This window comes from Eurytemora carolleeae, unplaced genomic scaffold, assembly GCF_000591075.1.
Source record: "Eurytemora carolleeae unplaced genomic scaffold, Eaff_2.0 scaffold1131, whole genome shotgun sequence".
NCBI lineage: Eukaryota > Metazoa > Arthropoda > Copepoda > Calanoida > Temoridae > Eurytemora > Eurytemora carolleeae.
In genome coordinates, this window is record NW_019397024.1 from 89,909 (window position 1) to 103,698 (window position 13,790).

Here is a 13,790-nt window from a genome sequence, read left to right on the forward strand (position 1 = left end):
TTTGGTGGCAGTGTAAGGAGAGAAGGTATTGATAATGAAAGAGCTTTCTTAAAAGCTATTTTTGAAAGTTTTAAAAGAATAATCTAAATAACAGCAAACTTTGTTTAAAACAAATTCTAGTTGGAAAGTGTGAAACAATATGTTTAAAGTACAAATTTAAAAGAAAATGAAAAAAAAATTTAGTTCAATCTAAATTTCAAATGACATTAAATTAATATCAGCAAGTTGTCCAGTCTAAATGATCTGTAGGCCGGCAGAGCTCAGGACAAGCATCTGAGGGTTGCAGTTGCATATCACCAATGGCACCAACAAAGTTGGCAGTTTCTAAATTAAATATTTAGATTAGAGTTTAATACTTGATTTCATAAAGCTTACATAGCATTATAATTGGGAAAAAATTTAAAGAAAATTATTTTGAAATATCATTAAGATAAAGTCTAAAAAGAATTTTTAGAATTTTAAAAACTTGGTGGTCAATAACAGAATATTGCTAAGCCCAAGATCTAACTAACTGTTAATCTATATATAAATTTGGCTTGTCTGTCTATTTGTCTGTCTGTATGTATCCAATAAACGTCAAAACGGCTGAACTGATCGGGCCCAAATTTTTTGTGGGACATCTAGGGACCCCAGGGAAGGTTTATGAATGATTGAAATTTTAAATATTTGTCTCCATCAAAATTCGATCGTCATTAAACTTTTTAAAATTTTGAAAATCCACGAAATTTTTTGTGAAAATCCGCGAATTATTTTTGTTTTGTTTTACGATGTACACAAAAAGAACATGTTCACAATTAATTCAGAAGATGGGCGCGAAGCGCCCTCTAAGGCTAGTTTATTGAAAAAAATATGCCAATGTAACAAGGCCCTACTTAAAAAATACCATTTTTCCTCTGTGTTGGCCAAGGTCTATTATGTGGGACTGGAAAGAGATCACAGTGATACGAATCATGTATGCAAGCTTCATTTTGTACATTAGGCCACACTAACTAATCAACAGACACAATTTATAAGAATGCATTAGTTAATTATCTTCAATTTTAACAATATGGTTATTACAAAGATTCTGAAAAATATTTAAATAATTGGAAAAGCAACAAAATTTGATTACATTTTTAAGTTGAAATATGGAAATGAATCTAAGGTATTTATAATTCATTTCTTGTACTTTTTGATCAAACTACTGATTTTTCAACCACTCATTTTTTATTTATATTTCTAGCTTGGTATCAGAAAATTATGTAAATATTTCCCTATTTTCTCTATGAACTTTAAAAAAATGAAAAAAGGGTATAATTAATTCAGATTATATGATTTAGATAGTTCCTCGTGAAGTAGATCTTGGTCATATCCTTTTTGCCAACTGTCTGAGGTCTGCAACAAATTTGTGTTTATATATCAAGTTAAATAAACTTACAGGAAAACAACGGTACTACAGAACCCGAGACTGAAGACATAGAATCTATCATATTATGAAACCCAGTATCAGAAACCTGGTTACATGAATGGGGTCAAGCAGTTTTGTAGATTCCAGTTTTTTATTTAAGAAATCTTATTGTATTGGTTATTTAACATTCTCTTTTGGTTTTTTAATTTATTAAAATAAAATCTACACAAATGCATTGATTCCAATAAGGAAACTCGGGAGTTTTGTTCAATGATACTAACTAAAATTTTCGGATCAGAGATAACATATGCAAATTATTCCACAAGCAGTCTTTGCAGTACATTTTATTTCCAGATGTAGGCAATAACACTACATCCTATCTACAATGTAAGTTTATATATCTTTATATGTTTAACCCTATCCCTGCTGGGGTACTTGAAAACCAGGATACGCTGGGGGGGGGGTCAAATTGCCCCCCCCCCCCCCAGCAGGAATAGGGTTAAAAGGGAAAATTTTTGTTTATTTTATAAATTTTAACTCACGGAACTACAAGTTTAAGTTTATCTTCCATTCATTTTAGAAAACAATTTAAAAACACTTTTTACTTTCCAATCTAATATGATCAGAACAATAACAAGCCTCATTTTTAAATTTACCTTTTCTAACAAAGTCTCAAAAAGAGTCCTGTATCTTTGACGGTTTTCTAAATCCATCCTTGAGTAAAATTACACAGATACAATCAAGGATGTAAGGCAAGGAAAGTCATTTCAGAAGTGCACACATCTTTAGTACTGCAGTGTACTGTCTCTGGGCGCTAATGTAAACACAAGACGGATGTCGAAGCCTGACATGGGATCGATCCATCATTCACATAAAAAATCAATAAAATATTCTGGTCATAGGAAATTATTATGTGAATTATCAAAATTATCAAAATTTAATGCTTTTAACCTCCTCGGATACTAAGCGAACACTGATGCATCTATTATTGTTTACAAATTCCGCCCAAAGAGAACTGGTTTAAATATGTACACAGAGTATACACGACCGAAATTGACTTTTCTTGCCTTACATTCTTGGATACAATAATATTTTTAGTAAATTAGCATATAAATTCATCTAAGTTCCTTCCTTATAAAAACATGCAAATTTACACTTTTTTTGTAAGGAATTTTACTGGAAACCCATACCCAACAAACAAAACACCGGTTTTCAACGAGATTAACATTATGGAGAACTGGTTGATAATTCACGTGATTAATTCACGTACACCCTCCTTGTGTTATACTCGTGGTAAATCCACTTTTCACAATCTTGGAGATTCCTCCTGTGTACAGCACGGGTAAAAAACGCGAAAATATTCTTTGAAAATTCTCGTTGTTATTTCACATGTTGTTCACGTAGCAAAATAAACCAGTGCAAGATATTGCATATTCCTATATCCGTGTTAAGCTCGAGTAATGCAATGCCAGAATTTTTAGATTTTAATTCTCGTAATTATCATGTGTGCTATATTTGAGATAATTCTATAGTTCAATTCTCTTAGTTTTTTCACATGTTCTGCTCGTAGAAAAGATACCAGTGCAAGCTCTCGCATATTCCAAACGTGTTAATCATGAGTAATGGAATGCCAGAATTATCTAGATTTTAATTCTTGTAAATATCACGCGTAAAATATTTGAGATATCACGGGAAGAATTTAATCTTTCATTTTTAACAGAGTTGCAAAATCACAACACTTTGTGTCTCTGCTCATCTTTTAGAAACTAAAAGTTTATTGTAGTAAAATGAAATATTTCAACTGACATAAATTTTTCAGATTATAACAAGCATGAGCATAGTATAGAAAAGTTTCACATTGAATTTTGTATTGTATTTCTCAACAACCCCTTTTTGGGATATCAATATTTTAGATATATACAGGAAGATGAATGCATGTAGTTATGAACACAGTAACATAATTGAACATTGTTTAGACTTGAAATATCACTTTGTGATAAGAAAAGTTTAAAGTTTACATGTTGAAGATGTTTAATGTAAAAGATATAAACTAAAATGTTTTGTTTCTAATCATTTTGTAATAATTATATACTTTTACACAGTATATTTTATAATATATTTATATATCAGAAATCAATTATGTATCCCCCCTTTCCCAGGGTTTTCAAAAATGTAATTAAAGTAGATGGGAGAAAAATAATTTTCCCATGTAAAAATCCCGTGTTCATCTCGTGAAATAAACTCAAGTTTTTGCCGTGTAAAAACTCGGTCACTCGTGTGAAATAAACCAAATAATCTTGTGTTCTTCACGGGTTTTTGTTTGTTGGGTAAGAGGTTCCAGAACTACAAGAAAAAAACAAATTGGAAACTAGAAAACAAAGAAAAGATTGCTTTTCGAGTGGTTTATATTTTAGGTTGAAAAGTAGATTCCTCTCCCCATCTCTTCAATGGAACATAAAATTGTTGAATTTTTTAGATTTTAAGTGAAAAAAATGAATTTTTTCTAGGGTGGGAAGGCATAAAGTTTCAAATAGGGGTGAAGCCCAATATTTTCTATTTATATAAAATCTTTAGTATTTCCGCCTAATTTTTAAATTTCAGACTACTACTCATAAATATACCTTGCTCCCCACATTCCACCAAGGATTGATATAGGATGCAACGGATGATCTCTCATAATGTGGAATGGCAGGCCTGCAGTTATATATTAAAGTAAATTTTAGGAATGTTTACAAATGTCTCTAGATTTTTGATGTACATATTTCTAAGCTTTTCCATTTTGCTCTAGGTCTTAATTATGAACTACCTACTGTGGCTAAATTGCCTAATGTAACTGAACTACCTACCGTGGCTGAACTACCTACCATGGCTGAACTACCTATGGTGGCAGAACTACCTACTGTACTACCTACTGTGGCTGAATTACCTACAGTGGCAGAACTACCTACAGTGGCTGAACTGCTTATGGTGGCTGAGCTACTTTCTGTAACTGAACTACTTACTGTGGCTAAACTACCTACCATGGCTGAACTACCTTCTTTGGCTGAACTACCTACCGTGGCTGAACTACCTATGGTGGCTAAACTACCTACTGTTACTAAACTACCTACTTTGGCTGAACTACCTACCATGGCTAGACTACCTACTGTGGCTGAACTACCTACAGTGGCTGAACAACCTACTGTGGCTGAACTACCGAAAGTAGCTGAACTACCTACTGTAGCTGAATTACCTCCAATAATAACTAAATAATTTGGCTTTACAATCCTAGTAATGGATCTTATAATTATTGATGGTGTGAGTGTAAAAATCTTCTCTGTTAGAATTGTTACTTGAATTGGTAACTGTTTTTTTCTAACCATTTAAATCCATCCAATAAGAAATTTAAGATTAAAACTTAGGGAATATTTAAAATTACCTAAACTTAGCCAATCATTAACAGCAGCTGTCTCCCTTGCAGAAAACCTTAAATCACCAACATGTTCAAGGTTCAACTATAATAAGGGCAAAACTTTTGAATCTCAAACCTGTGACTTTGATTCTCAGATTGTTAAAACCCTTTTGTACCAAGAAAGAATTGCTAAGTGGTGTCGGTGTATTCGGGAAATCCATATTTGGATTTATCCTCTTAAAAAAAGGAATGATTATTATTTCTCGACATTTCTGGCACTAAATGTTAAGCTCTCGGCGTTTTAGCATAAAGCCAATAATGGACTTCAGGTCCAAACTGGTAAAAGTGCTCAACCCCTAAATTTAAAACATTGTGCAATGGATACTGAACTTGAAAACTATTCCATTCAAAATGTTTGCCCTTTAATAATTTATTTTAATTTTTCATAAATATCCAGCTTAAAGATGCTTCTCAGAATTGCATAGTTCTGTATTTTACACTGTATTGGATGGGTAGTCATTTATGTATTGTTTTAGCTTTTAAGCTGTGTACCTAGAGTCCAAATCTCTTGAAACCATAAAATCCACAAATGGATCTGCCAAGGGTAAAAACCGCCAGATCATTCCAAACTTTCTGGATATATCCCCATAGGGAGGAACACTCAGTACAGAACATAAATCCATCCTGTACATAAATGGAAACCAGCATATTTGAGAACTACAACTATTGTGTTGGATATTCATAATCTCGATTGCTTGATCTTCAACTGTGGATGCACTTTTAATTTGTGGATTAATTCAGATATTCCTCCCCAGATCAAAGCTTTCTTCAACCCATGATCAAAGACTTCTGACTGGGTACGGTTACCATATCGCATATCAAATAAATATTAAACTAATCTGAAGATTAACAAAAGATTGATATCAAGATTCAATCTCAATATCTACAATGCAAGAATTCCTGCAGCTATGGTCATTCACCCAAAAACAACTCTGAACAGAATGGAATGTCAGAATCACAATTTTAAAGGCACACTTTAAAATTAAAAGACACAAATTTAAATGTTTTTCCTTAATCCGAAACTGGAATCAAATTTGCTCTGTTTGCTAGCCTCTATTTGCATCTTTCTCGAAATGGCCTTACTAGAATTTGTTCTTTAACCTTACTAGAATTTGTTGTTTGCCTCTTTGGAGTTTGTCTTGATGGAATTTAACCATTACGACTGTCCAGAATCAGGTGGCATTTTTATTCAGAGTTTAAAATGGTAAAAAATTTAGACCACAATTTTTTGTCTTCTGAAATGCTATATTTTTTCAATTTTTTGTTGTGAGGATATTACCTGTTGCTTTTACAAGACAGGGTACAAAGATCATGTGAAGCATTAAGATTAAGATTAGTTGGATCCAGGTAAAGTCTCATAATCCAACCAGGATAATGTTCCTTAGCAAAGATCAATACAGATGTTAAGGCAATCAATTTTCAGTAAAGTAAATTTGTTGGCCAAAATAAAGACTTTAATTCATTCAACTGTTTAGTTTCCACGTGTATCCCAAAAGTATGGTCAAAAGTATTTGGTACTTTAAGCCTCTCAAAATGGTCAGACACAATTAGTGAAGAAAAAAATGAAGAAACTGAACATTCACATAAGGGTGCAAAGAAAGAGTGATTAGAAAATTATCAATTATGATAATGTTTATTTTCTTCTTTTATCAACGTAAAAGATAAGGAATTGAGTCCTTGCATCAAACTCAAATTGTAAACAATAATATTTAATATTTGTTTGTGGCAAGGACAAAAAATAGAAAATCAATTTTTTACATAACACAATTTTTAGTTCGTTTTAAATCAGGAAAGTTTGTTGGTGCCTCCCCCTTAAAAAAACCTTTTTAAAAAAAAAATTATACTTCCCTCTTAATGCTGTGGTGTATGCTTCAAGGGGTGAAAAATAGAGATGGAAACGTTTATCAAAAATATATATTTTTATAAGATTTCTTACATAAATAATATTATCAAATCTATATTACCATTAAAGGCAGCATTGATTAAAGCTTTTTCAATAAAACTTGTTTAGTTAAGGGATGGAATTTCAAGTGACCCTCCATTTATAGAGTGACATGTCCGATGTACCTTTGAAACCTTCATTTCTCCATCGTTTCTGAAGCAAGAAATGCATGACTCACTTTTGTATAGAAACCACTAATGAAAATAATCAGTTTTCATAATGGGAAACATGGATATTTTATGCAATTCTTGATCAGCTTTAAAGGGTATTGTTGTGAATCAGAATTAAAATTATGCCTGTAGTCTCTTTAAACCTCTCAATTGATTCTATATCAATTAAACTGCAATTTGTAGGTTTGTGAACTTTGAAGAAATGAAAAAAAAAAAATTATAATATGATCTTTAAAAAAGATAATGAAAAGCTTTAAAAACACTGAATCTAAAATCAAGAATTCGAGGTTTTCTTTTAACAAATCTCCAGATGTAATGTTAAATAAGCCCCCCCCCCTGGGAGGGGGCATGCGTAGGGGGGCCGATACCCCTCATATGCCCCTGTATTTGCCCTAAAAACAGTGTGAAAGGAAGAAAATATCACATACAATAAAAAATTGAGTATATAGAACGGAACGAGGATGGAACCGTTCTTCGACTAAGAACACCAAAAAAGGAACGGAGCGAAACAAGAACGGAACGATTGGAAAAAAAGGAACATTCCAAGCTCTAGGTACAACGTGTACTGTATTGCAGTCATACTGTCTAGTCAGGGTACCCACTACCCAGTGTAAAGTCAACAAATGTAGCCTGGTAAGATCACAGTGATGTTTGATTGATAATAAAAAAGTAAAAGCTTACATCTAAATAGTTTAGATTGTTCTCAATGCCATTATAATATACAGACTTCAAGTCTCCAAAGAAAGAGAAGGAAATTATTTTCTGCTTTTCTCCTTACAAAAAAAATATTTTATATTTATAAATCTTTAAAAAATCTTTAATTATGAATTGAATGCCATGAAATAACTACAGTTTGGACCTAGGTTGGTTATGTTCACCTCTAGATTCAGAATGGAAACCACACAACGTTTTTGTAGATGGTATTGAATCTAAAATAAATTATTTTTAAAAAATGATTGAAGTCCCGTTAACTGCGTAAAAACTTTAAATCCAAGTTCCAATTTGAATTCAAACTATTTCGTCCCTAAGCAGATTTTCATAAATTGTCAAGGAAGTATAGGCCTAATAGAGATATTTGTCGAAATTGGCATAGATTTTTTCTTGAAAATAAAATTAGGTGAAATATTAGTGCCTGGTAAAATTGTTTTTGCCGGGATTTTTAGAAATATATACAACAAAACATGTTTATTAAAAATTAATTAGTTATGTTCTATAAAAATGTGCAATTTTTTATGAAAATCCTCGATATATTAAACGTAATGCTGATAGAAATGCTACGCATTTGCCTTGGAACAAATAAACAACTTTGCATATGAAAGATTGTGAAATAGGGATTTAAAAATGCGTAAAAAAGATAATGAAGATGTTCTCTATGTAATCTTGACTCAAGACCATAAGTTTACCTACTAAATATTGAAGGCATTTGCTCACACATTTGTCAACTTCCAATCCTTAAAAAATTTAAATTAGAAAAAATTAGATTTAACCTTCAGTTAAAGGTTGAATATTCCCAAAAATGGTTCAACTTTTCTTCAGTGTTTGATAAAGGAATGTTATTTATAAATTCGGACCATAAAAGTGAAACAATGATACAACTTTCACTCCTCAACCTTCTCGTTTTCAATATTCTCTCATAAACATTTAAACACGGCGAATGTTTTACTTCACATCAGCTTGATGTTTAGGCCACTGGTAAAACTATTTAATTATAATGTAACACATAATATTGCATGCATGGATATTTGAACTTTAAAAACTTACAGAGTTAAGCATTTTTCATAGAACAATTTTGCACATTTTTTTTCATAAAAGGTTGCAAAGATATATGGATTAGAAAATAAATTATTGTGGAAAACCCTTATTTCCAATTTTTATTCCAGATAAAAAAATTTAACTTATTATAGAAACATTAACAAAAAGTGAAAAAGAGGTCATCGACCTCCATTTTTAAATATTGGTTTAGGAAGGTCTGTAATAAATCTAGGTCCTGAGATTACGCTACTCAAAGTCTAATTACAGTCTCACTGTCTCTATCTCTAGCCAAACTCAAGGCTCTCAATCTCTTGCCAAAACTCAAGGCTCTGTAAACGTCCGTATAACAAAAAGGTTCATGTAGTACTAATTTATTTATATACAGGTGAAATTAAACTGACCGGACTAGCCGGACAGGGTCAACATAAAATTAGATAAGATATATTACTAGCATGGATAATATAGATCGTACTAAGCATTACTGCAGAATATGCTACAGGTCATCGTGGAATTGTCAGTGATTTAAATTCAACATTTTCTGATCTGTGTAAGTTTCCCTAAATTGGAGGGTGTCAAGCTATTTACTAAATGTTTAAAAACTCAGTCTCAAAAGAAACCAAGTAATTGTCTCAAACTCTAATTATCTAATCCCTGTATCTTTGCCACCTGTTGTCTAGATCTTAGATCAATCAGGTTTTCAAGATATAGGAATTTGAAAATTTGGGGTTTGTGAAAAGAACTCGGTAACCTTTGGTGTCACAAAGTGTCAATTCTCACATTAATTTTAAAATGTATGTGTTCATAATTATCATTATTTTCTTAATGTGATTGATCACCAGAATTATCGATACTCCCTGCAAAGATAATTTACAGAAACCCCTGTCATAATTTCTAAATGGTTTAATAAATATTGTATAAAATAAATATTCTCCAAATATTGTAAAATTATGAAAATTCTTGAATAGCGTGTTGATCTAAATGTTTTTTAATGGTAAAATTGACGAAGAATTAAAATTTAAAAAACCAAGATGATCTTTGATCAATATAAAAAGTTATTGCCTAAAAGTGTTATAGAAGAATAGTCAAAAAAGGAAATTATTTTTTTTGCCTTAAACTCAAATTTTCTTATTCATGTATATTTGTTACTTTATAAACCTTTGACATTTCAAAGTCTGATAATTTGACTTAACATAATTCATTGTTTGAAAGATATAATAATTACAAAGGTTATATCCTTTGAAAATCAGATTTTGAGGAAAAGACTCGATTTCTGAAAATCGTTTTTGAAAGATTTTATCTTTGAACATTATGAAACATTGAGTAATCTCAACGAAAAAGATGAACACATGCCGTTTTAGATCTCTCTCTATATCTGGTCGCTGAGATAAAAGGATTGGATAGATGTGGCCTCATTCCTTGGTCGGGTTTTCTTTAAAATAAAGGGACCGTTCACTTATTTAGGTAATTTGAGGAGAAAACTAAAAAGTAGTAAAATGAAATATTTTGATGTCCCATTGGACCATTCATGGAAAGTTCCGGTTTTACAAGAACTTTTAAATACAAGAAAGAATAATTTATATGTTGAAGGATTCGATGATTACGTAATAACTGAAATGATAAATATGTTATGTAATGAGTAATGATCAATGTCAATTCATTGGTCTTATTTTTCAAAGACAACTGTGGCCGGAGAAAAAGAAAATTAAAATACTAAATTAAATTGTAGTATCTAGTAGAGGGTTAAAAATATCTGAAATTTTTTTCAAAATTACTTTAAAAATGTCTATTTTCAAAATATTAGTTAATTTAAACATTTGACGGTTTTCCCTTCTTTCCCAAGGAATACCTATGATTTATTGAAGGGTTGGAATCTAGGAACCGGTTTGTATGAACCTGTTAATTTTTAGGACAAATGATTGTAGGGCAAATGACATAGCACCGTTAAATTCTGGCAAAAAAAACACTGGTAACAATTCAGTTTTGAAGCCATTTAAATCGACCAAATACCTAGCGAAATCCAACTACGAGTTATAAAACCGCAACAACTTTGAAATACGCTGTTGTGGCTGGAATTACAATCTCCAACAGTTTTAGACAAATTTGTTTTCTAGCAAAATCACTTTGATTATTTTGACCATATATCAATCATCCCAAAGTGCCTGGGAAATAGATATTTTCCAAATCAAAAAAAAACGTTAATAAGAATTAACGATTGTACAGAATAAGATACCTACTCTGAAATAAAATCCTATTTTCTGGAGAGACTGCAGGTTCATATAGAACGGATATCCACAATAAACGTAATAGAATCGTCACCAAAATTATTTGTTGAAAAATTAATCTAGTTCTCATAGCTAATGTTCAGTTCTGAAAGCAATTGAGAATGTAAAGTAACCAAGCAAAATAATAAACTAATGTTATTTTACATCTGTGAACTTAATTTGGACATATGATGGATTAACACTAATCAATATACAACAATTGTAACAAAAGTTTTTTTGATTTTAAAAGAGAAAATTTAATTTTCTAGCGAAAAAAGGAAAAATTGTTGACTTAAATTCCGGGAAAATTCAGAAAAATTTTTTCCAAAAATATTAGAAAATGATTTCCAGAAAATCTTCGATTTTTTTCATGTACTCTTGAAAATCTCCAGAAGTTCGACAAATGAAAAACTTTAAAAAACTAAGATCTTTATAATAATAACAATAACAATGATGATATTTATTTTGACTAAATGAATTGAATTTTTGCCACAAACTCTAACGTATCAATAAATTTTTCTTTGAAACCCGATGTCATAGACCTTTAATATTTCAACCTATAAATTGTGTTGGATCAAATAGTCTAAGTTTGAAATATCAAAAGTTTACTTTATCAGGTTGCAAAAAAGTAGTAATTTGAAAATTTAAGTTTGTGGCAAAACTCAGTTCCTTTAAAAAGTATATTTTACATTTAGGTAGAGGACTGAGGACTTGAAGGTCTGAGACCGTTTTTAATTTATCCCTTGTATATATAAATGAATAGAAAATAAAAACAAAATAGAAACATCGCGCAAGAACAAGCTTTTTTTCGGATAAATTCAACGGATAACTATTTTTTCCCTTTTGATTTAAAATAACTATTTAATTCAGAAAGTTCTTGCTAAAGAAAACTTTTTAAAAATTGATCTCGATTTTTTTTTAGTTTAGGAAGCTGTAAATATGTTTTAGCTAATTTTACATGTATAATTGATCATACACAAAGTAAAATATCATGATTTGTATTCATTATGTTAAATATTAATGATCTTTTTTACAGAGAGAAATAATTAGCTTTTAAATATAGGTAAGTGAACTCCTACTTTCGACCCCATTTTAACCGTTTTAATGTTAATCAAACATTTATTTTTCAGAAATTTCTATGGTAAAATGATGGAAGAAGGCAAATATAGTATTTTGTATAGCATTATATATATTATATATAGTATTAAAAATGATACAAAAACAATCATTACAACACAATAGTTTTTGGATTGTTTTCTGGAAAATATTTTCTGTTTGGGTCAAATTTGGGATATTGAATAAATCGCAAATGTTTAGAATAAACAATCTAAAAAAACGTTTGCTCTTAACTTAGGTACATTATGCAAAATTTTGACCCAGGAAGAAAATGTACAAACTTAATGCAAATCCTAGTGCTGCATAGAGTTGCTTATAATGCATCCTACTGTAGCAGAATCGAGATTCTCTTGATCTTTTAACGATCTATCAGGGTTAACAATAGCCACCCTGTTTGTAAATATTTATAAATAGAATGATGCCAAGCTTAAAACCCGATTTTATCTACCTGACGCTAGTTTGGGTGGATAGTAGTGCGGGTAGAACGGACATTGACCCAGGGAGTTTGATAAAGCTAGGGAATTCCAAGCTGAACCCGGCAGGTCAACTTTTGCCCGGGAGTAGAGTTAGTTGGTGATCAACCATCTCAGCTTGAAGTACAAGAACGTATACGAGATCTGCAGCTCTGTATTCTCATCTTCAATAATATTTTATTATTAGTATCGTATTTGTTTGTCCCGATTCTGATTTATTCATAAACAACACTACAGGGGAGTAGCAAAACATAGGATTTTAACGTAAACAAGAACTCCATCTTCACCTTATCTTGGCTCAACATCTCAGCTGAAAGAAGGAACACAGAAGTATAATCCCTGATAAATATACAAGCCATCCACAATGTTACCGTTTTTTTACTCGACCAGCTGTAAAGACAGGACTAATATGAAAGATTCCACCTGATTAATCTTTAATACTTTAATACTGGCGATCTCAGAGCTACACCCCCAACTAAAAAATTAACGTTTAACTGAAACCTGGAAGATGAATGAGCAGCGAACCTCAGAGGATCCGGCGGATCCCATAGCTGCACCTCTCAGCGGAAAATAACGGTAAAACATATATTCCCTTAAGTCCCCGAGAAGAATGGCAGAATTCATTTCATCATCAATGAATTTTTAATCTTTTTTATACAGAGAGCAGGGGCATGCACACGGATCATTTTGGATTGTAAAGGTTGAAACCCTATTGAACCAAAACTAATGTACATGCTATTTAATAAAATTCTAATAAAAATACAACTTGAAGTATACAATGTCAGTTGTCTAAGTTTAAAGACTTTTTTATCTTTTATTCTTTAATTTGATAGTTCGAATATAAAACTTCCAAGATATTAAATTAGTCTAAAATTGAAGATCTTACTTAAATAGTTAAATGTTTTAGCTTAAGTCCTTTATTCTTTAATTTGATAGTTCGAATATAAAACTTCCAAGATATTAAAACTTAAATAGTTAAATGTTTTAACTTAAGTCTTGAGTTCCAATGATATTCGAAATTCTAGAATTAGAACTTTATCAACATGTTTAATTTTAAATCCCGAGGGCCTTTATATAAAAGGGAAATAGAAGATTTCTTTCTTCCTTTTTTCATGTTTTTCTCTTTACTTAGTTAAACTGAAACCTGGGAGATGAATGAGCGGCGAACCTCAGAGGATCTGGCGGATCCCATAGCTGCACCTCTCAGCGGAAAATAACGGTAAAAAATATATTTCCAT

General features: G+C 31.2%; 1 protein-coding gene across 1 annotated transcript; it reads right to left on the reverse strand.

Moving 5' to 3' along the window:
* Positions 1 to 155: 155 nt before the first annotated feature.
* Positions 156 to 11,062, reverse strand: LOC111711215 (uncharacterized). Its single transcript, XM_023485504.1, has 12 exons — positions 10,937 to 11,062; positions 8,354 to 8,401; positions 7,829 to 7,879; positions 7,632 to 7,723; positions 6,118 to 6,218; positions 5,331 to 5,462; positions 4,806 to 4,852; positions 4,009 to 4,081; positions 2,044 to 2,101; positions 1,327 to 1,374; positions 884 to 989; positions 156 to 324 (listed from the first exon to the last, which is right to left on the reverse strand). Exons 1-12 carry the CDS (start codon positions 11,052 to 11,054, stop codon positions 218 to 220), a joined length of 981 nt encoding a protein of 326 aa, XP_023341272.1. The 5' UTR covers positions 11,055 to 11,062; the 3' UTR covers positions 156 to 217.
* Positions 11,063 to 13,790: the final 2,728 nt, after the last annotated feature.